The sequence below is a fragment of the Microcebus murinus genome, chromosome 9 (assembly GCF_040939455.1).
Source record: "Microcebus murinus isolate Inina chromosome 9, M.murinus_Inina_mat1.0, whole genome shotgun sequence".
In the NCBI taxonomy this organism is placed as follows: Eukaryota; Metazoa; Chordata; class Mammalia; order Primates; family Cheirogaleidae; genus Microcebus; species Microcebus murinus.
The window spans coordinates 14,798,135-14,822,663 of record NC_134112.1 but is presented as its reverse complement, the minus strand read 5'-3'; the positions used below and the strand labels follow the sequence as shown (position 1 = coordinate 14,822,663).

Below are 24,529 nucleotides of genomic sequence, written 5' to 3'. Positions count from 1 at the left end.
TATTTGCACAGCAATAGAAAAATTATGAAGATTAGAGTGACCCAACTGGTTAATTTTTTTTCTTTTTCTCTATTTTTGTTATCTGTCCCCCCTCAGGTGCAGAGAAATTTGGATTGATGCCAATATGTTTAATTAGATTTTTTAAATAAGCACAAAAAATATCAAGTAGTTCTATTAAGCTTTTTGAGTGAGCTCAACAAGGGCCAAATCAATTAAGCAAATTGCTTTAAAAAAAAATAACCTACCAACTCCAAACAAACCTCTTTCCTGTTTCAGAGATGGTATATGCCAAGGTTTAGGCAGAGCACATTTTTCCAGCTGAATTACCAGCTTTCCAACACTGGGGATTTAAAAGGGAAATGCTGACACAATCTCAGCTGTGGTAGCAAGATGGTGCAGGTCTAATCCAGGAGGGCTGTTTTAACCACAGCTATGGGACAATGCAACACTGATCTGGAGCTCACCAGGATTTGCCCGAGCCTTGGATGGGGCACTCATCCTAAAAACATCCCTACTCTGACTTATAAAATAAGACATTTTTCTCTCCTCTTTGGTTTTCTTAAATAAATGTGCGTGAAATCTGAAACACCAAAGGGGTGGAAGGTTTTCTTTTTCCCTTTGTTTGCACCTCTCCCCTCGCCTACCATTTAACACACAGTGGCACAAAAGCTGTATTTTCTTCTAAGCTATAATATGTAACCAGAACAAACAGAGGACATAGGAAAGGTGGAGAAAAGTTAGATATATAAGCAAGAAAAAGTGAGTTATTGATTTTATTGACTGGTCTGTTAACTTCTGACATTGCAATAAAGTCTTATTTATTTGTATACAGAAGACTCAATTACATAGATACATATCATTTTAACAACTGGGTTATTTACAGGAGAATTGCAGCTTCATAAATAATATAGACCTGGAATTTCTCAAGCTGATGTTTATCCATTGTTACCTAAGGAAGTTGTGATGGCTGCAAGCACACTTCACTGCAGTCATTAGAACAGCATTACAATAGGATGGGGAGAAGGGAGAAGGAGGGCAAAGGACAACAACGTAGTAAGGACAGGAGCGCTCAGCCCAGCCAAGATATACAGCAAATAATACTGGGCTAATCAGACCCAGGGCATCGCTGCGGAATTGTTCTCTACCCTGCCATTGCATGATAGCCAGGAAAGCTGTCAATGGAAACAGCTTCATGATCCAGGTCTTTGAACTTCTATTTTAATTGTGTGAGCCATTAGGATTATATTTCAGGGTTTGTTTTTTAAATGTGAAGGATATTTCTCAAAAGATGTTTTTATAAGAATAGGATCAGGTGTTCCAAGCATCTTCTTTCAACGGGGCAACTGGTGGCAGTGGAGGGAGAGATCCTAGTGCTGCCCGGGTTCCCTAGAGTTGCCTAGAGCCTTGTTTGGTGAGCTCCTGAGATAATTCTTTGTTTAACTATTAGTTTAATAGGTAGCTTCCTTGCTAGTCTGTAAGCCCCTGAGGCCCAGGGAACAAATTTGGTCATTATTCAGTAAATATTTGTTGAGAATGAGTAAATTAAGTAATGAGAGGTGTGACAGCATAGTATAACTTTTATGTGTCCCTAACATCTTGCAAAATACCCTCCATCTGGCAAGAACTTAATAAATATCATGTTAAATGAATGAAAAATTTTCCGATGAGATGGGCAGATCTCATTGTCAGTAGCGAACTTGGAACTCAGACCCAGGATTTAGGATTCAGAATCCCCAAACATAGAAAGGACTAGAAAGATCCTGGCAGTCAAGTGCAGATAAAAGAAACTGCAAGAAAATTTAATACAAACAGAATTGAGGCCTGTACTCTGAGCAAGCTTTTGCTACTTGGTTAACCATGAGGGCTTTCACCACCTCCTTGGCTGTTGTCTACCTGGCCCTCATTTATTTATCTGGCCCTTATTTACATATGTGCCTGTGCTCCACTTAGGACCTGAGTTCTTTTTTGGACTCACGTTCAGATGCCATCTCAGCCCATGGATAGATTCCCAGATACCAATTGAGCCATTTTTGTCCAAACCCACCACTGCCAGACATTGCTCTGAAAATGATACCTTCTACACCATAAATGTAATTCCTTTCTTTCTTTTTCCTCTACCACTAACACACAACTGCATGGATTTCTGTCCTTGGCTCTATGTCCCTGTGTCTGAGCCATGAGCAGAGCCTCTCATCCCCCCACTGGTAGAGACTTTGCAAATCACCACTGGAGATGCTATCAAGGTCTGCTCCATTCCTGGCTCTGTGTCCCTCTCCTGACACACCTGTGGGCTCTACCTTGCCCCAGGAATTGACAGTGCTTTGGGCTCATGCTCAGAATCTTGTCAGATCAAATAGCTGTGACTTGGTTTCCCAGGCATGCTGTCTGCTCTGTGTTCTGGAGCCCTGCTGAGGGGTGACATGCCTGCTAATGTGGTCACCAGGGTGGTCCTTGTCTCCCTCCAAACAGAAGTAACAGATAACAATAAGAAAGCTCACATTTATTTAGTGTTTGCTACGTGCCAGAAACTGTGATTATGCAATTTATTTATGTGGATTAGTATATTTAATCCTCACTCTATGAGAGAGAAATCCTTTTTATTTCCATTGTACAGGTGACATAGCTGAGCCCAGAAAGATTAGGCAACTTGTCGGATGGCCCACATCGGGTAAGTGATGGGGACAGGTGATCTGACTTCAGAGCCCCTGCTCTTCATACCGAGGCTTTAAGCTCTGGCTAGATTCCTTCCCTGGGGCTGGCATTTGCCAGGTGTCCTGATGGAGGCTGTGTCCTTGCTTGCCCGCTTCACCCCAAACCCTCACCACTCCATCTCCCAACTCAGCTTTCTGTCTCACAGTATGGGCCAAAGGTGGGGGCATCTGGGGGACTCCTCTCGGTGGCAGCGTTGGCAGGTCTGTACTGCCATCAGAGCCTAGGGTGGACGGGAGACAGGACAGAGCAGAGGCATGAGCTGTGCTTGTGGTCTGAGTGCCAGGGAGGGCCGCTGAAGGGGCCCAGGGGGACAGCTCCCTGCAGCTCCACGGTGGAAGATTTGGGATTTGAGGGCTGCTGCCTCTGGGGTGAGGCAGAGAAACCAGGCAAAGGCAATTGAGAGATCTGCTTTTTGAGCATATGCAGTTAGAAGGATGAATGTGAATGGAAATGTGAAGTTAGGAGGAACTGGAGCTTTTGAGGTGGGGAATGCTGGTTTTGTGGGAGCCTATGGGAGATGCACTGTGTCAAAATACTGGACACAAGCTCAGAGGAGTTGTTAGATGTAGGCGTCTAGATTTAGAAATTATCCTCATCCTGCAGTCTTCCCACCATTTTTTCATATGCCCGAATTCATGCTTAAGTATTGATCCCGGGTCTTTGATTTTACCGGTTCCTCTAAAGCATCCTCCGTGTCCAGAGTGATTTCTTTAATACTTCCTTCTTTCTTTCTTTATCATGATTATTTGTAATTGGACAATTGTATGTCATTGTCATTTGTAATAATAATGGATAACAATGGCCAATATTTATTGAGCATTTATTATGTGCCTGGCACAGAGCTGGGCTCTTTCTTATTCAGTAATCTGTTTAAATCTCACAACTATGATGCAGGTGCTGTTTTTACAGTTGAAGAAATCAACTGATCAGAGAGGTTAAGTAACTTATCCAAAGTCACGCAGGTAGTGCATGTGAACCAAAGACAGAAACATAAGTCAGTCTGACTCCAAATTGTCATCAGAATATGATTTTTTTTTTGAGACAGAGTCTCACTCTGTTGCCCAGGCTAGAGTGAGTGCCGTGATGTCAGCCTAGCTCACAGCAACCTCAAACTCCTGTGCTCAAGCAATCCTTCTGCCTCAGCCTCCCGAGTAGCTGGGACTACAGGCATGTGCCACCATGCCCGGCTAAATTTTTTTCTATATATGTTAGTTGGCCAATTAATTTCTTTCTATTTATAGTAGAGATGGGGTCTCACTCTCGCTCAGGCTGTTTTTGAACTCCTGACCTCTAGCAATCCGCCCGCCTCGGCCTCCCAGAGTGCTAGGATTACAGGTGTGAGCCACCGCGCCTGGCCCAGAATATGATTTTTAAAAAGACTCCTGTTCTCTTCTTTTTATGGATTCTGGTTATGGTATCATGTGGATGATTTTCCTAAATTTTTCAGAATCTGATTTTCTAAAGTCTTAGGCATGTCTGACTCTGCCTCACATTCCGTTTCTTGATCAATAAGCCATCTAGGAATAAATGGTCACATTATCCCAAGGATATTGTTACAACAACATGGCCCAATTGATCAGAATTAAATCTGGACTAAGAGTACCACTTTGCTTCCTAAACTCCTGAGGGATGAAACTGTCAGATAGGCCAACCAGAAATTTATCAGATGTTCTGCTTTTAGCCAACACTCCCAGGAGAAATTCTTAATTACCAAACATGTCTTCCAGTACAAAAATTGTATAATTAGCATATGATAATATCATCCATATCTCCCATCTGATTAGGGGTTCATCATATGCCCTCAAATGAAACTTGTGCTCTAACTGAGGAAGAGAAAAGCAGCCCCGACACCCAGGAGCTGGCCTGGTGCTCACAACCAGGCCTTGGTGTTGTCCTGCTGAACACAATTTCACAGGACATCAGACAAGGTCACCCTGACCGTAATGGATCAGGCAAAATTGGGAGCATTTCATAATCGTTCCTGAAGGCAGACCAAAAAAATAAATAAATAACATTGTCAGAGCCACAAATGGACCAAATAGTCACCCATCCTGGCTGATATGAGTGAATACTGTTCTTTTACCAATTGCAGCTTTAGCCTGGCTTCATTTTTCCTACCTACAGAAGAACTATTAAAATATTCAGTCATAAACTTGTCCCACTTCCAGATAGCATCCAATCCAGAATAAAGATGCACTTCCTGGAACCCTTTCCAAAGTCACCTAACGCTAGCTCAAATCCTACAAATCATCCCTCTAACATCTTACCAGATGCTTCCAGTTCCCCATAGTGTGCGTTCTCCCTCCTTTCATGAGTCTATAAATCAAAATTTATTCAGCTACATGGTGGTCCGCGGCTGAAATACACTGATACCTACATACTCATTATGCACATTCATAGATCTGCATATAATCCATAGATTTGCATACAATGAAGTTTGAAATTGAAAGAGCACAAGAATTTCATCAGACTAAGATTTGAATCTAAACTCTTCCTCCTCCTTTCCTTAAAAAAAAAAAAAAAGTTGTGGATTTGGGTGGGTTACTTAAATTTTCTGAACTTTAATTCTAATACCGTAGGGTTGGTGTGAAGATGCAATAAGATCACAGGTGTAAGTTTTCTAGTATGTTGCCAGACTCTCCGCTGATGCTCAATGATTGTTACTTTCTTTCCTTGACCCCTTCTTGATTGAGTCTATTTCTTTTAAATAAGGCATTTGACTTAACTACCATATTCTAGTCATAAATTCTAACTTACCAAATCTTAAAGAATTTTAGAAATTGCATGTAAAGTCTCCAGTTTATCCTGTTGCCTGTACCCTGTGCCATAACTTACTGATCTATAAAGGCCAATGAGTAGTGAATACCGTATATTTTATTCATTCTAAGATAGAAAGCCTTTTCCCCCACATTTTAATGTGACATCTTAAAGGGAAGATTTGGGGATGAAAAATTGGGATGTGTCTTATAACCAGTGGCATGTCATGGTTTAATTGGCAGCTTTTTTTTTTCTTACTTAGTGGAACATAAAATATTCATGAAGTTTTACATCGATACCATCTTAGATTTGATAAAATGTTATATATTTTTAAATCATTGGACACTTCTCCTATTTCACATTTTCACCATTGTGTTTAGGAATTTGGTCTGTTTCTTATTTCAATTCTGACCCCAAAATTCTAAAGTCAAGTGTAAAATCAAAAAGTAGATTTCTAAAATATGTGGACTTAAATAAAACCTATGAGTTATAATAAAATCCAAGTCATGTTTAGTAGGCATATTTATGTAACATGAGCTCTGACACAAACCCCAAAATAAGTTATTATCATAAATGAGAATTGCTATCCAACTGATACTATCATGTAATGGAGTTAAAATAATGATAAAAAATAATCTGAACAAGTTCTGTGAAGCTTTTGTTCTATTTGACTTTAAGTGGAACAAAATCTTCAGAACAAGAGGACAACAAAATAATGCTTTGCTAAAAGGATAAAAGAATCTGACCTAAGTCTATTAGTGATATAACACTCTATGAATGCACTCAACTTAATAGCATCTTTTAGCAATAGATACTTTTTCAATTACGGTAATGCTAAGAAATAAATAGACTAAGTGAGAGAAAAATGGTCAGAAACATATGAATTAGACTAGTTGTTTAGCTGTTTGGTTTTTTTTATAGCCAACTCTTGGGGAGGAAAAAAGAATCTAACCAACAATCTATTGATGGAACATTAATTTGAGTTTCCGTATTCTAGACCCACTTAATCTTAATAAGGATGCAATATTTTGTTACCCCATCTCCAAAGAAGGTTTTGCAGCTCTTGGTAATTTGTCTGTAGTGAGTTGCGAAGCATCTTTCTCTTCCTGAACAATTTTGTGTTGTTGTGCTGTTACAGAAACTCCATTCCTGTAAGGGGTTGCTAACTAGGTGTGATGCTACAATTTCATGCAATGTAATTCCTCTGGGGGTATTTCCTTTCTGTCCTTTGCTGAGTTCTAAATGACCCTACTTTCACCAATTTTGAGTTGCACGCAAGAGTGATTGCAAACGCTACCGTTTTAGAGTATCTGTGTAGACATGCTTTTTTATTTCCTCTTTAAGGGACTTAAAATTTTTATTCCCCTTATTTAAAAGTGGTGCTTTTGCTACTTTTGCAAAGTATGTGGTGTTCTGAGAGCAAATAACTGAAATGGATAGGCCAGACTCATCCTCGTGGATCTTCACAAATGGAAAAGTAAAGATACGGATGTGGAAGGAGAAAGTGTTCAGGAAAATTGCCATAAATCACAGAGCAATGATATCGGGCTACGTTTGGCGTCAGTTTTGTCGTGTTTTAAAAAAGGATAAATATGCTTCCCTTTAAGAATGTGGGACCAGCTCTCCCTGCTGTGAACCTCTTCACTGGGAGTCCTTCTGCCAGTTTGTAGGGGTGTCAAGTGGCGCAGGGCTATTACTGTGATTGAGAGCACACCCCTTCCCCCCCAACACTTTCCTTTCCTTCTTGCAGTCTCATGCCTCCCCCGACTTTTGCAGGGTAGGGTTCAGAGTCTATTGCAAACATCTGGTAAAAGTGAGGAGTTTCAGGCACATTTATGCTTTTAGTACTACCCAAATAATAAAAGGAAGGAAGGAAGAAAAGAAAGGAAGAAAGAGAGAGAGAGAGAAAGGAAATAACAAAGAAATGAGAGAAGGAGAGAGGGATGGAGGAAGGAAGAGAAGAAGGAAGGGAAGGAGTTATATACTCAAACCCAGTGTTTCTCATGCTGGGCATTTTGTTACAGTGAAGATTCTGGTCATCTGGGTGGATTGGGACCGGAGAGGCTGCCTTTCTAACAAGGCCCCAGGTGATGCCAATGCTGCTGGCTCAGGGAGCACACCTGGACTATGGAGACCATAAACTAAGAATGCAGTTGTTGTTTGGTTCATTTTTAACGGTACTTTAAAGACAGTGAGGGTATTTATTTCTTAGGAATTTGGCTAAGTCTGTCTGGGAAAAAATGGGGCTTGGGAAAAGGGTGTCTCTGGTGGGAATCACCCTTCTCCATCCTCCCCTGCTCTTCCATTTCCCTTTCTCCAACATCTGCTTTCCCAGACTGGGAACCTAGAGTGCTCTGGAGCCAGGTTCCATTAGGCACGGAAGAAAATAGCTGAAACACTATTTCTCTCATGGTGTTGGCGATTTATTGTGGCCTGTCTCCCTGAAATATTTGCATTTGATGTAGATCATAGTGTAATTTTGGAGTCAAATAGAACTGGATTCAGATCCTGACTATTACTCAGTAACTGGGTGGCCATAGGTGAGTTATTTAACCCATCTAAACCTCAGTTTCCACATCTGTAAAATGGGAATGATAATCCTGATAAACCTGGGCTTCTCTGAAGATTTAGTGAGAAAATGTATATAAAGTACTGAGCACAGTGGCTGGCACATACTATTAATAAGTATTTGGTAAATGGTAGCTATTATAAAATATTTGAGCTATAGTAGCCCAGTGGGGTGAAGATGTGTACCTTCCATCAATCAGAAAGCCCACAGCACAGTCATCTCTCTGTCACGTCCTCATTGTATGTGACACAGAGTGACTTAACCTTTTCTCTTTATTTATACAGTTTATACGGTCTAGTTGCCTGTATAAATGGATGTAATAATCAGAAACACCTAATAGGGCTCTTGTAAGGGTTGATAAAATAATATATATAATATATAATTAATGTATGGCCTGGAACATAGGAATTTATGTATATTAAGGGAATTATATTGTCTCTTAAAAAAAGATTGAGGGAAAGAGGAATTATTTATTCAAAAGTCAAACCATTTTAGGAGCGTTTAGTCAGACACTTCCCGTACGTAGAGGAATAAAAGGAAGGAGCATGCTGGGATTCCTGAAATCCTACCCCGTTGATGGGAAACTCCCAAATGCTCTGGGACAGACCAGTGTTGATCTATAACAAAACAGTCACCAGCCAAATGCAAAGGGAAAAAGAAAGAAACAGTAAGCACAATGCAGCAAGTTTTTCTTGAATTTCTTCCACTTAGAGGCTCCTCTTTAGGTTGAGAGCAAGTCGCTTGAGGGTGGGGGAAGGGCATGAAAATGCCTCTGTAATATGATAATGATAGTGCACCGAAGTTGAGAAAAAGTATTTTTACTTGGCAAGATTAAATGTTGAGACTCTTCTTTCTATTCACCCAATTATTAATGTTCTTTTTTTTTTATTTTAGCATATTATGGGAGTACAAGTGTTAAGGTTACGTATATTGCCCATGCCCCCTCTCCAATTATTAATGTTCTTTAATTCGTCTGCCCTGTGAACTCGCGAAGTCGAGGGAAGTCAGTGGTCTGTGGTGACCCAAAGCACCTGCCCTTCAGAGGTCCTGGCGCAGCCACTGCAGACGGAGAACCACACGCTTCCTGTGCCAAGATCTTGTACTGTTTGTATTGCCAGAAGCGGCTATATCCAGAAGTCTTCATTTTCAACTGAAATAATGATTTATCCTGTTGTAGCTCGTGGTTAAATCATATTCTGGACATCAGATGATTGGCCTCCTTGCCGCTGAAGAGTTGCGTGGAGTTCAGACCTCTGGGAGGCGTCTGAGGTCCTGGAAGAGAAGAGAGCAATGACACAGCACCATAGTTTCCACCACAACTTTGGTCTGAGCCAGCAGTTTGGGCTCATGTCACCATGACAGACTATCTCTATTCAACCTCCATCTCCTTTTCAGGCTTCGGTTTCCAGATGTCTGCGTGGGGCTGCTCAGCTAAGAGTCTCAATAACCTGAAAAGAGTTTAAAAACTCATAATGGGACTTTCGATGGGGCATCCCCGTAGGTCTGTAGGGCTGCAAAGAGCCTTGCAGGTATTAGAAAACAAACCAGAGTGTTGCTGGAAGAGGCCTGGAGGGTGGGTTATTGCAGAAGAACCACAACGTCCCTGACTCCACCACTTGCACACCACGGTTCTATAAGGCAGGTGCTGGGTAAGAAGAAACAGACTGGCTTCCCTCTCTTCAGCCTCCTTCCCAGCCCAAAACTTTCTCTCTCTTCCCCTAAGCTAGCACCAAAACTTCAAAGATTATTTGACAGCTTTGACCATTCTTCAAGCACGTTCAAAGCCAGTTCTTAGTAACTCTTGCCTGTTTTACTATGGATGGGGAACCTGGGAACATTTTATAACTAGGCCAGTCATGCTGCCTTGAAGTGTCTGGATCACGGCCCCTTGTTGCCAAGCTTGGTGAGGACTTGGCGGCCGGTTAGCAGAGAAAATCTGTGCTGTTAGTGAAACACAACACTGTGAGAAAGGGGGATCTACAGCTGGGGAAAGGCCTGTGACATCTTTCACAGGCTGCCTCGTGTGAAGAATCCGTGCCCTGTCTCTCTGTTATCGGGATAGATAATGAGAGCTGGTAGAAAACAAAATAATATTTTATCTTAATTTCCCACCAGATGATATATTTATGTGGCCATTCATAATGACATAAAATAGATGTGTGGATGATTTGTAGGTTTGATTTTTTATAATCTGCACTGATTTAGAAAAGCCACTTTGTGAAGCCGTTGTAAGTTTAGGCACAATTTGAAGATCCTTGATGAGAGGTCTTTTGTGGGAAAATTAGTGACCCAAAACTGCAGGGGAACTGAGGCGATGGAAGCTAACAGGAGTTAGTTAGAAGTGGGCAGATGACCACCATGGTCTCAGAGAGCCTGCACCCAGCAGAGCCCCACACCTGGGATTTAATGCTCTGAGGTCACCGTCTCGAAATTTGGCCTAATTTATCTTTGAATTTGTGTTTTGTGAGCAAAGTCCAATGGGGCAACTGAGCATGTCGGAGGACAAAGGAGGATTGGAGCCACTTCGCCACTCCAGGTCAGGACGGGCTCCAGCCACTCCCTGCTCCTGACACTCCTGGATGCTTGAGTGTGGCTGTCACATGCTCCCTTATGCCTTTCTCAGGGAGCCTAGGTTCAGGTGAGGGGAAGCTCCGCATGCAACTCTCGGGGTCTTCCTGCCCACCCCGAGCCAAGTCTCAAACACGCCCCAGCTGGGAGGTTGCAATCCACTGGGTTCACCCATCTTCAGTGGGTTGAGTTGGTGGCCCTGAGGAAGGGGAGACTGACTTCCCAGCCCCAGGCCAGGACCTACATTTCCCTTTGGTACTGAGCCCCAAGAATTATATAACCCCATGGGCACAGGGCTGACTGAGCAAGGATGAGGTGTGAAAGGAGGCTCCGTAGATGGGCATGAGAGAATGGGATAGATACAAGCACATCATCCATGGAGCACTCAAGCCCCATCATTCAGTTAAGAGGAAAGAAAGACTTCATCCAGGGACGGAATGTAATGATGAGGATGGCCCCTAGCAATGAGCTTGTCAAAGGAAATGTTCATTTCCTGGGAGAAGTACTGAAATGACCGATGTTTTTCAGAACCAAAAAAGTATTTTAAAAATTAGACCCTTAAAATCTATGTCTAAGTTGTTTCAGCTTACTTTGGTAGATAATGCCATCATTTTAAGAATGCCAACTCACTACAGTGTAATAAACACCACCATACACACATACACACTTGTGTGTATTTACATACCAAGGCAGAGCTGGCCTGCAGGAGACATGAAGTGAGTTTGAGTCTTTGCCCTGAAAAAACTTATACTCTTTTAGAGATAGCAATACTCAAGGGAGGGTGCCTAACCCACAGCTGTCTGACTGCCAGCAGTATGTCATGGAATTTTGCTGAAGTATGTTTGATGATGCTGTCTTTCTTTCCTCTCTGAGAAGTAGTTCCAAACTTGAGATCTTTATTGGCCTGAATATCACAAGAATGTAGTTCTGCTTTCATTGGATGGATGTGGAAGCAAATAACAAAAAAAATTGTTGGAGGAAGACTGAAAGGAGACTTAGTAAATTTTGAGAAAAAAATGTCTTTAAAGTCTTGGATAGCACAGACTAAATCTACATGTAGAACTGAAGCAATTATTAAGTCATTTTTGTGGATAGTACAAAAACATCCTCAGATTTATAAAATTTCTTTTTGTGTTTTACCTAAATGTTTCAAATCTCCCTGTTACTTTTCATGTATAGATGCAGCCTTAAAACAAAGATTTAGAACCACTGAGGACCTAGACTCCTCACTCAAAGAGAACTGGACTTCCCTCTATTGAAGGCCAAATAGGTCACTCACTAGAAGAATAAAGGAATTTATTTTTCACATTAATGTCATTGAACATTCTCTGTTTTCTAGGCCTCAGTGGGTGAAATTACAAGTACCTGACAAAGTAATTTATAAGAACACACATACCCTTATGTGAATTAATGACTGTTTGATTTTCAAGCATGGCTTATAGAATCAGCCTTATTACTTTAGAGTCTCAAATGCTCCTGGGGGTCTGTATAGTGTTCCACACATAAGTATGTGTGGCCAATATCATGAAGAAATCCTAACTGGCAATAAAATATGGCAAACAGTGTCAGTGGTTCTGAAGAAATTTTTATAGACACCTCCCACACCCTCTCTTGGCATTTAGTAATCTTGAAGAAATTGAAAGAAAGGGAAGTTTAATTTAGAGGGGCCTTCTGCCCTGCTTAGCTGGAGTTCACATGCCCAACATGAAATAATAATGCATTCAACTGCCCATCTTATAATAAGTAACCTTTGCATCTCCCCCCTCACTGGTGAAAACTGTAAACAGTGGGTAAGCAAGGGATGAATACCAGAAAAAGCTGATGGAGCTCTGTGACCTTCATGTGATTATGTTTGAGCTAATGCATAGAGGACAGAAACCCAAACTCTGTCTGAAGAACCCACGATTCATTAAAAATGCATTGGTCATTAACAAGGAAATCTTAAGCACTGTACATTGGAGGGAAGTGGAATTGGTATATCTGAGAGAAGTGATTCCTATTTGCAATTCTGTTTTCTTAATCTGCTGCGATCATCATAACCTCTTGTGCAAGTAAGGCTCAGGAAAGGAGGATATTCTCTCAGGATTAAAAATGTTATATTTGTTTCTTAAAATGACTTACTTGGTAGAGTCACTCCCAAAAGAGGGGGAAATTCGAAACTGTACTGGAGGGCACATCTGTTTTACTTTTAGAGCAGCAAAGAGGTGCTGAGCCTGGTTTGCCTTAGTTAATGAAAACCCGTTATACCAAAATGAAAAAAAAAAAAATTTGCCAAACAAGAAAGAATTTGCTATAAGGAGCACAGTGATGGTCATCAGTGATGGTCATTCAGGAACTCTGCGCTTGAGCTGGGTGGAGCGGTTAGGGCTTGGGAGGCTCGAGCCCCAGGAAGGCACTGCAGGGAAGAGAATCAGGCTTGGGCTGTCACCCCTCTCAGCTCTGTGGGTAACCTGTCCCTCCAGAGCAGAGGGATCTGTAGGCAGCTCTGGGTTTTTCAGATGTGAGATCAATCTGGGAAGATGGTGTTGAGTAGATGAATGGCCTCTGACAACCAGACCTTTTAACAATTAAAAATAAGGTTTATCCAAGTGTACCATGCAAACTCCTAATCAGTCTTTCAATGTCTTCACCATTTATGACCTGTCCTTTCCATAATAGATTCATATCAGTGTTCCTTGTATTTGCAAAGAATTAACTCCTACTATATAGCTATTTTGAATTGCATATTATGATCTCTTTAAAAGCAGTTTTTACAGCTGGGCACCATGGCTTTATAATCCCAGCACTTTGGGAGGCAGAGATAGAGGGATCACTTGAGCATTGCTTGAGCCCAGGAGTTTGAGACAAGCCTGGGCAACATAGTAAGTAAGAACCCAACTCTACAAAATTTAAACAATTAGCCTGTGTGGTGGCATTCTTCTGTAGTCCTAGCTACTGGGAGGCTGAGGTGGGAGGATTGCTTAAACCCAAGAGTTGGATGCTACGATGAGCTGCAGTGATGCCACTGCACTCCAGCTCGGTGATAAGCAAGATCTCATCTCTTTAAAAAAAATCAGTTTTTACATTTAAGAACTACCTGTGAATAAATCATAATTACAAAATGGATGTATCTGAGATGGTGCTTCCCTTTGCTAAGCTAGAAGTTATCAGGATTATGATGGAAGAATGTTCCAGGTGTGAAGAAACTTGGCAACAAGGGGTAATGCCAGCTGGCAACCCATCTGCTGCCCCTAACGCTGACTGTATGTGGCACCCTCAGCGTGAAGGAGAGTCAGACACACCTGGGCAGCTTCTGAGCCACTGTGGGCTCCCTGTGGCCTTATGTCACCGGTGCAGTTGTATCAAACGTACATGTGAACTAACCCTTAGATGCTCTGTCAGTGGCGCTTGAGGGATGTGGACCTCTGTGTGTTCCAGAAGGCCCACACGTGATTCACAGGCCAAATGAGGAACGCTGGTCTAAGCCGTGGTCTGTGTGAGAATTCGGACACTATTTGCCAGTATCTCTGTGTCACATCTCCTGATTATGCTACCGTGGACCAAAGGAAGCACCATATAATAATTAAACATCTCACTTTGCAGGCTCTTAAAGACCTGACTGTTTTGTTCAGCTCCAAACACTCATCTCATGGTGGCCAGCACACGGTTAGGGTCTGCGCACAGTGGCCAGCCAAGGCTGGGGTGTCAGGGAGTGTGCACTGCACACAGAGGGACATGGGGACCAGAGTATGTATTGAGTTGACTTGGGGCAGCTGACTATTATGGACATATTAAATAATGTTAAATGTTTTTAGGTTAAAATACAAATGAAATCTTATTAAATAATAATCAAAAGAAACAGCACTTATGTGGCAAGCATGTACTGTTTCGGGAAATTTACGTATGTATTAGCTCATTTAATCCACGCAACAGCAACTCTGTGAGGGGGTACTATTGTTACCCATGACTTTTACAAGAGGATGCACAAATAAGTTGGAAAACAAGCCCAAGTTCACATACTTGGTTAAGGAGTGGCTCTAAATTTAAACCCAGGTACTTTATTTATTTATTTATTTTGGCACAGAGTCTTATTTTATTTTATTGTTTTTATTTTGGCATATTATGGGGGTACAGATTTTAAGGTTTCAATAAATGCCCTTTCCCTCCCCCCAAGTCTGAGTCTCCAGCATGACCATCACCCAGATGTGTGGTATATGTATACCATGGAGTACTATTCAGCTCTAAGAAACAATGGTGATATAGCACATCTTATATTTTCCTGGCTAGAGCTGGAACCCATACTACTAAGTGAAGTATCCCAAGAATGGAAAAACAAGCACCACATATACTCACCAGCAAACTGGTATTAACTGAGCAGCACCTAAGTGGACACATAGGTACTACAGTAATAGGGTATTGGGCAGGTGGGAGGGGGGCGGGTATATACAAACCCAGGCACTTTAAAATTTAAAAGAGTCCCTTGCGTTTAACCCTCACACCAAACTACTTTTAATATCTAAATTGGAATTGATGTCGAATTTGCCAATGAACTAATCATTTAAAGATATTTTCAAGGTTTATTTTAAATAATAGTAAGCAGACAAGTGGATGCCAATACCTACGTTAAAGGAATTATATACCGCCACCGAATTAAAAGCCAAACCTCTATTTCTACTCAGCGACTATTCAAACAATGTGAATGAAATGCCCACATAAGGAGGCGAACCAGCAACACGGCCCCGTACCCACAGAGCTTACAGTTGCTGTCTAGAGAGCACAGGCTGGTAACCCTGCAGCACAGGCCTCAGGGAGCTCTCCTGGAGTTCCTTGGCTCCAGAGATGTAAAGTTTCCTGGGCTCCTGGTCAGGAGAAACCCACCCAACCCATTCAAGTTTGTGTTTTCATATCTGAGCCCATGAAAATAGCTAACCTCAAAATCTCCGCTAACCTACAGCTAAGTGTTGCTTCCAGTCTCCCTGAAACCCTTAGCTGATGTCATTCATTCATTCTGATGGCTGGATTCCCCCGCTAGCTCTGAGAAGGCCCCTGACTCAGGGGCCGCCTTCCGACCAGACAGATCAGTTTATGGTCCTCCAAGGTTATGCGTGATGCTTGTGTTTGGGGAAAATGGAGATGCACATTAAGAAGAAACATTACTTTGTGATCCAGGCAGGAGAGCATACATAATCTCCTCCAGAGCCTGTGAAAGACTTCATTTTACACATCAAATTGTGTGGAATTGCCCTGGACTGAACTGAATGTGGTTTTTGAGAATAACCAGCCTCGGAACAAGCTGCTCGCTTGCTGAGCCCCAGTTAGGGCCTCAGAACGACAAAGAATAAACGTAAGCAAATGTAATCTGTGTAAAGCGGAGGGCACGGTGCACAATCTTGTTGACACAGTGCCTGTATGGCGCTGATCCTAAACATTGCAACAGCTTGCAATAGGGACAGAGAGTAGGCATGAAAAAAATATGAGACAGAAGAGCATGGAATGGTATAGAAAGATTTTAAATTAAGAGATTAATTTTGTAATTGTTTAGAAGGTCTTTTCTATTTTTCTGTGCATCATAAAACACTCTTTTCACAGTCTGGCATGAAAACCTCGTGCCTGGCACATATGGGAAAGTAACCAAATTTTTTAAAACAGTGAATTTTGAGCCATTTAACAATTTACCTAATCTGAAAATTTGACCAAAACGCATCATTTTAGGACCTTGTAAGCTCTTTGAAGTACGTAAAGCTCTGCAAAATAGGAGTTGGGAATGTAAGAAGAGAGACAGTGAGATTTACTCTGCACGGTTTGAAATGCCCTGCTTTTCAAGCATAATGAGTAAATCACATATAAAAAATTTAGAAGAAAGGTCTTCTGCACATTATGGGGAAATTGTTGGCATCTCATGATGGGTCATCTTACTCTTGTTATTAAATGACAGCAATCATTAAAATGCCAAACATATTTTGACAGAATTCACTTTATAAAATGTCAGCAAGTCTGTGTTTTTATTAGTTTGCTCCAAATCAATTTAGAAATTTCAATAGAATGCTTGTAAGTATTCCCCAAGCAATGTCCATTCCTGACTTTCTGCACCAAAAAAATATTACAAATTAATCAGATTTTCAGATTTCTGCATAATGGCTTTGCACGTTTATTACTTAATCCTATTATAAAATGCTGTTATGATTGACACATCTCGGTGGAGATAGAAGTCAATTGAATAATATGTAGCAGTCAATTTTATTTGTAGCTTAATGCGCTGAAGTATTTTTTCCACATTTCCATTATTTATAAGTCTGTCCCTTTGGAGAATATATAGAAGAATTTGTTTTAAATGAGCCAATAATACCTTCTTTAAAATTTATAAGTGTGACAGAATCATCTTTTTTTCTTGGTTGTCCATGGCATGCCAGTAAACAGGGTTTGAATTGTCTTCTTACTTGTTATTCATAGGACAGACATCAGGAAAGAGGATCTTGTTAAGGTTTGCTTGGAATTAAATTCCAACCACTCCATTAGAAAACACCAAGAAAACAAAAGCTACCAACTAGAAACCCTCAAAAATTGCCACTGGTTTTGTTTGTTTGTTTGTTATTTATGTATTTATTGTTTCTGCCACTATCTTACCTGCTATGATTTGTCCTGAAATAAAGCACATAAGCCCACACAGAGAAACTCTAATGTTAAAAGGGTTTGAAAGATTTGGTGTTTGGGTGAAATTTCATTTTTCCTGCTTTGGTGTCCACCAGGATTCTAGCAAAGGTAGTAAATCATGTTCTGTGCTTGGGCTTCCTACTATTTCAGTTAGCACCCAGGGAGATCCATATTCTTTGGAGGACATTGTGTAAGGTGACATTGGAAAAAAAGGCTTTGTTTTTAAGGAAAGCACATTCACAATTAATCATAAGATTCTGTGTCCAAAGGATGTATGGAGAAAGGGCTGAGGGTATGAAGGAGGTGGGGGAAGCTATATTAAGGGATAACGTAGATGGACTTGGTCATGTCTGAGATCACACTTTCTTTGACTTCGGGAAATTAGATTAGCTGCTGCCCACCTGTGCATAAAGTTCACGGTTTCCCACCCATAGGCCGTTCTGGCATAGTCTACGCAAACTGATGTCCAATGCAAGTCTATTAGTGCAACTGATGATCATGCTACTTTTCCTGCTGTTGTAGCCTTCTATCTCAACGACTTGGATCATCCTCGGTGTCCCTTGGCATCATTTATACAGTTGATAAGTGATGCAAGCACTGTAGCTATTGATAAACCACTCTGCCGTATCATCTGTGCCTTAATGTTATGTGACATCACGGGTAAATGGGGTCGTGTGCAGTTCCCAGGCTGGATCTCACATTAAGGGAGCAATTCTCTTTTGAATTCCAGGGGCCAGAGGAAACCCGGCACTCTCAGACCCAGGCACTCCTGACCAACACCAGGCCAGTCAGACACACCCCCCATTTCCAGTTGGGCCACAGGTCAGTATCTCTCAACTGCTTTCCTTTGGGCTGCATTTGGGATGGTTGAACCATATAAATAACCAAATAAATAATAATGAGTTAAATCTAATTAACTCCAACAGAGAAAAGACGTTGATAAATTTTTGTAGGAAAAACTGTATGACTACATTATTTATTAAATACCATCAAGAAAATATGTATTTGCAAAACTCTTCTCTCTTCTTAAAGGTTTTAATCATCTGGAAACAAAATTATTTTTCTTAAAACCCACTACAACTGTGCCGTTGGTTACTATGCAGTTTTCTGGAAAGTGAAACTTTAATGACTTGAGTGTGAAGAAAATTAAGTTATTTCAACCTTACTATAGCCATTTTTGAAATACAAGATGTGATTTAATATAAAAAAGTTAATGCAATTTTAATGCAAGTTCAGCTTATTGGGTTTGACAATACTGTACATCACACATAGCTCCTGCATTAATAAAGAAATACATTCATTATTTTTTAAAGTCCAATATTTGTTTTTTGCAGCCTGGTGTGGGTTATATGGAGATGTAGAACACAATTATAAAAGGCTGGGTGTTTTTTTCTTTTTCTTTTTTTTTTTTTACCCCTGTCTGTTAGTATGAAGCTTTCAGAGTTCATCCTGCTTTTATGGAAAGAGAAGCTGATATTCAGGCTTTTCTCTTCCTTTTGTTGTCATTGTTGCTGCTGGAAATTAATCACTTCCAGCACATTGAGGGCTCACCCAGGTTCAGAGCTGGGGCTGCTCTTGACGCTCTTATTCCAGTCTCCATCAAGTCTCCTCTGGCCTCAGATCCCATGGTCCATCCCGGAGCACGGACAACTGTGCCCGTGCACACAACCCTGGGGAGCTGGCTGCTGGCTTATGGGAGCCTAGAGAGAGTTTGCTCAGGAATCTCAGGAACAGGCTTCTTTGTGTCATACTCTTTATAATTTTACACTTGTGATGTTGAGTGTGTGTGTGTGTGTGTGTGTGTGTGTCAGGGTGTGTTTGTGTGTCTGCATGTGTGGCGTGTGCATGCGCCTGTGCACACCGGGGCAATATGCTCACGCCTTCCAGTTGGGTAAGTCGCATGACAGACCCGGGCTGTGAGGAGACTGGAGAATGCATGCCCTGCTTTGAGCCCATAAATCCAATTTTAACAATGCTACAGGCCAAAACCCCCAAATCTGTGACCCGTGTGGCCTGAGGACTGCTCATTTGCGTCTCCTCTCACTATAATGTTACTATTGGCAGGGACATCACACCAGGAGTCTGAGGGCCAGCTTATAATTTTGCACTTATTCCCAAGTATGTTTATTTTGCTTTTTAGAGTAACTTCATATCTTTTAAATAGGGAAGTTACTTGGTGTGAATTTAGTAAAATGTACAAATGCATTAGGAGCCAGGCCTCTGAGGTCTAGAGCAGCAGTTCTAAAACTAGGCTGTGAGGAGTTCTAGGGAACTTCAGAGTCCCCTGGAAGGAACCTGGAGGGGACACTGTAGGGATTGGCCAAAGAGGGAGCTCAGGCCTCTCCACCCCTCCCCTCACTCTTTAAATAAAGCAGCCCCACTTCTCTAAGTCTGTTCCTTGTATTGGAGGGGTGACAAGGCAGGGGTAAAACAGGGGCTCTGGGGAACCCTGCCCCTGGACTTGAACTTGGGTTCAAGTCCCCCTAAACCCCAACTAGATATGGAACTTGGGTGAGTTACTAAGCTGTCTGCACCTCATTGGTATAATAACTACAGCATTAGAATGGTGCCTGGCTGTCAGGCATCGGGTACGATGCTAATATTTAATTACTTTTTCCTTTGTAGAATCATGCCACGTTAAAAAATAAAAGTTGAAACCCCCAGATAAGAGTTTTGCATTTGTTCTTCTAGATGAAAATGGATATGGATTATTATGTTCTATACACCTCCAGCAGGGTAGCCAGAAAAGTCCTAGATCAAGGACTCTAAAATCAAATACCTCTTGCAGTCATCTGGCCTGTCCAAGAGCAGGAATCCTTCCTACTTCGGCCTGGTAGGGAACTCACCCCACACTCACACAAATGAGCGCCAGGCGGCTGCCTTTCTATGTCAGGGAGTTGCTACTGTATCCACAGTGGACATAAGTGTATGTTTTTGTAATACCATTTTAACTGGGCAAAGAATGTTAGAATAATAACAAAGGAACTTGTAAAAATATTTAAAATATTATCCATATCAAATATTCTTATGTTTTATATTCCATTTTAGATCTTGTCATTGTACGTATATAATTTTACCATTTTAATAACCATTCCAGTTTACTTCCTAATTATCCAGTTTATTTTCTTATGTATTCTCATATTACAAGCATTTTCTGTTTTTCTAAAGAGGTGTCATAAATGATCCATTTCCATGGCTGTGTAATATCTCATAGTTTGTTATAGTACTGTAACAAACTATTTTTCAACATTTATGCATTTTGAAACATAATGTATGTTTTCATACATTTATCTTTTTGCCTTTTAAATTGTATCTTCAATCCATATCCTAGGAGTATATTCTGAGTTAAAAGGGGATGAATATTTTTGTAGCTCTTAAGGGTTATGCCAGCAGATATGTCTTCTAGCCATAGATCTGCATAATGGCATCAATACAGACTTCCTAGCATCGAGTACATTTTTTACATTATTTTTGTTAATTTAATAGTTGAAAGTAGTATTTCATTGTTCTTTTTGAACCAAAAAAATCCCACTGATCCCAATGAGTTCTTTCTGGAACAACACAGAATAAATTAGCTGAGACCTTCAAATATACAAGGATAGGACCAAATGGAAATTCATTGGAAGAATAATATGTAAGTGTAAGGTATTACTTGTAAAGGTGTTTGAGCTCCTCAGAGGAAGTCCAATCTAAATGAAAGTTTCCAAATAAATAAATGACATGTGATTTCCATTTTTTTCCCCACCAATATTTTATTCTGGAATACAGAGGTTTTGTTTTTTTTTTAATGCTACTTTTTCAGGAACTTTCTGACCCTACTTAAATGGAAGGAAGATGCTTTTAAAGCCCATGCCTTGGTTCCACTGGAAAGTGAGCTGGGTTTATCTGTTTCGTTGCAGCCCCTTCTGACGGCACAGCAGTTAGCCTCTGCTGTGGCCGGCGTGATGCCGGGAGGCCCCCCAGCCCTCAACCAGCCGATCCTCATCCCCTTCAACATGGCCGGACAGCTAGGGGGTCAGCAAGGACTGGTCCTCACACTGCCTACAGCGAATCTCACCAACATCCAAGGGCTGGTAGCAGCAGCTGCAGCTGGAGGCATTATGACTCTGCCATTGCAAAATCTACAAGGTAATCCATTGTGTCCGTGTGCCATGCAGGGCTCTACCCACTGGCCAGTGTGCTCTGAAGAAAAGTCCCCCGAATGGTCAATGCGGTTCAGAGTTGCTGCCATCAGAAAGGATAAGGGGGCCGGGCACGGTGGCTCATGCCTGTAATCCTAGCACTCTGGGAGGCCGAGGCGGGCAGATTGCTCGAGGTCAGGAGTTCGAAAACAGCCTGAGCGAGAGCGAGACCCCGTCTCTACTATTAATAGAAAGAAATTAATTGGCCAACTAATATATAGAGAAAAAATTAGCTGGACATGGTGGCGCATGCCTGTAGTCCCAGCTACTCTGAAGGCTGAGGCAGAAGGATTGCTTGAGCCCAGGAGTTTGAGGTTGCTGTGAGCTAGGCTGATGCCATGGCAGTCACTCTAGCCTGGGCAACAAAGGGAGACTCTGTCTCAAAAAAAAAAAAAAGAAAGAAAGAAAGAAAGGGTAAGGAAGGCTTCTGTAGTAAGCAAAGTTTCCAGTTGCCCGTGAATCCTGAGGTTGCTCCAGCCACAGAAGTTATCAATCCTCATTTCCTAACATTGATATTGAAAACTTTCAGATCTTCTGGAAGCATTTATGAGCAATCATTGCATGACACATCAAACACTTAAAAGCAAAATCACTGTTTGATTTTATTATTTGAAGACCTGAGTTATAATTTCACCAGTTTTTTAGTTTAGCCACGTGTAAAGAAAGATTAGACATTACTTGCCTGAGTGTGAAGTGGCTGGAACACCTCACATACAAGACATCATTAGGAATAATTAATCAATGATGATTTTACTTACTAAGTATATTATAGTTATCATTATTTAATAAAAATTATATTATTTGAGCTCATGTTTTGTAACGAGAAAAATAGACTTGTATAGGCACATGGGCATATAACATGAATTGGACTCTAATTTTACTCAGGAAGGTTATTTGTCTTGATATTATGCAGGTTTTGACTTTTCTTTAAAAGATTTGACTGACAGATTGATTTACAAAAGATTCTGTCGGAGGAAGAATTATTGTGGTGGAAAACAGCCTGAATATAAATAGGGTGCCTAGTAAAGAGAAAATGAATTTATTTTGGACTAGTCAAAGATGTTTGTTTTCTTCATTTATGTAAATGTTAACAATTAAATTTTTTTGCAGAATGTGGGCTCAGCTGAGTAAGTTATCAGAATAACAATTTAAAATACTTTTTCAGTTGGTTAAATGTCAGGGCTCCATATAATTTATTTAATTGGTCGGAGCATCAGTCTGCAGACTAAGAAACAAACCAAGTAAGAACTGGTTAACTCTTGACCTGAACTTCTTTCTGCGCTGTATGTTCTACCATCCCACCCATTGTTGCCACTTCTTGACTTTCATTTTAATGTTTAAAACAAAGTCTCTCTTGTACCATTAAATTGTGCCAAGAAACCTGCCGTTCATAAATCATGCATGTCCAGGATACGCTAATGCACAAACTTTGCTTGTTTCAAATTTGAGAGTGCCTGGGAAGCCAGGATCTCAAGATTAAGCAAATAAAACAGAATACACAAGGTGAAAGCAGAAGCAACAAAGTGTAGGGAGAGGCTTTTTAATGTAGGTGGATGATGAAATCTTAATGAAGAAATGGGCATTATCAAAATGCAACCTTCCATTTGGAACATTTGCGCTTATGGGAATATTGAATATTATAAATAAACATAAGCTTGCAGAGCTCCTAGGCCACAAATTAATCCTGCTTGGTTAAGATGGATGCCAAAGTCAGAGTCAAAAAATATCACGCTTGTTATACTTTCATAATGGTTTAGTATTCTTTGGATTTTAGTACTTGCTATATTAAGGTGCTAAAAGTTGGTGACTGGTCCAATGTGGAATTCTTCCACTAAAATTTTTTCTTTTTGTTTTCTGTAAATGTCAAATTTACATGCTAGTTTAAAGTTTGGTATTTGGTTCTTCCTGGTGCCTTTGGTTTCAGAAAATGAATCCCAGGGTTTTGTGGCCTAAGTAAAGGCAACAAAAGCGCCAGCTCTTATTCTACCTTGGTGTTTCTGACACAATCTTCTCTTCATCATTATCTCCCTCCCTCTTTGTCTTCATCTTTGAAATTCCATGATGTTGGAGGGGAGGTGACAAGGTCATTAAAATAAAACACCTCCCAGCTGCAAGCCAGCTGGTTACAGGAAAGCTTCCTAATGAGTTCTAACATCAAGCCCCTCCCCTAACCTTTGTCTCTAATATTGTTATGAATGAGTCCCAATCCTGATCACTGTCAGGATCCAAGAAAGATCCACCTTCTGGTTTCCTTGGGCTTTTCTGTCTCTTTCACATCTTCCCACATGATTTCTTCACCAACTAGACCTTACTAGTCTTAAAAGTAAAGTGACCAACCATCCTGGTTTGCTGGAGACTGGAAGGTTTCCCAGGACACGGGACTTTCAGTGTCAAAATGAGGAAAGTCCCAGGCAAACCTGAAATAGCTGGCCACCCTGCAAGAAGTCCAAGGGCAATGAGGATGGTAACCAGGGAAGCCTCATATCTCCAAGGTGCCCAAGATCAATGTCTACCACCTGAAAGGCAAAGCCAGCAGTCACCTTGTGATTCATCTACCAGCAGCCAACCCAAAGCTGGTCTTGCCACCTTTAGGCGACCTACTTCAGTCTTTTGCAATCCCAAGGCAGCATCTATGGATTGTGTAGCTTCCCAGGTTTTATTGCAGAAGGTGTTGGGACTCTTGTGGCGGTGGGTAGGTGGCTGGCAGGCTGGAAGTTCATTCGCAGGGGTCCTGGCTGACTTTGAGACTGAGCCAGTCCTCAAGATGTCTTCAGGTCTCATCTTCTCTTGAGGGTGGCAGTCTTTTAACATGACTGATAAGTCTGCCCACCTATAACAGACACCCCACCTTTCCCAGTGATTTTATAAAAGAGATTTGTTTGGTCCATGTGAGGGGGAGGGATTTAAGCGTTACACACCTAGTCTGAAGGAGGGCTTGTTTCCCTGTGACATGCTTGGTCCTGGACTGTCCTCCTTTTTTCCTCACTGAGAAATGTTTAGCTTTTATTCATAGAAACAACTGGAGTTTTCTCCAGCCTTCTCCTACCCAGCCCTTCACCCTGTCTGTTCTTCCAGATCAAAAGCTACAAATATGCTAAGAAGAAGGGGAAAA

At 41.2% G+C, this 24,529-nt stretch overlaps 1 protein-coding gene across 1 annotated transcript in view; it reads left to right on the top strand.

Moving 5' to 3' along the window:
- LOC142872896 (POU domain, class 6, transcription factor 2-like) overlaps positions 1-21,804 on the top strand; it is a 118,090-nt gene extending 96,286 nt beyond the window's left edge. Inside the window, exons 2-3 of the mRNA XM_076006293.1 lie at positions 17,967-18,058; positions 21,136-21,804. Coding sequence (XP_075862408.1) covers positions 17,967-18,058; positions 21,136-21,510 — 467 coding nt within the window. The 3' untranslated portion in view covers positions 21,511-21,804. The remainder of the gene's footprint in view (positions 1-17,966; positions 18,059-21,135) is intronic.
- Positions 21,805-24,529: the final 2,725 nt, after the last annotated feature.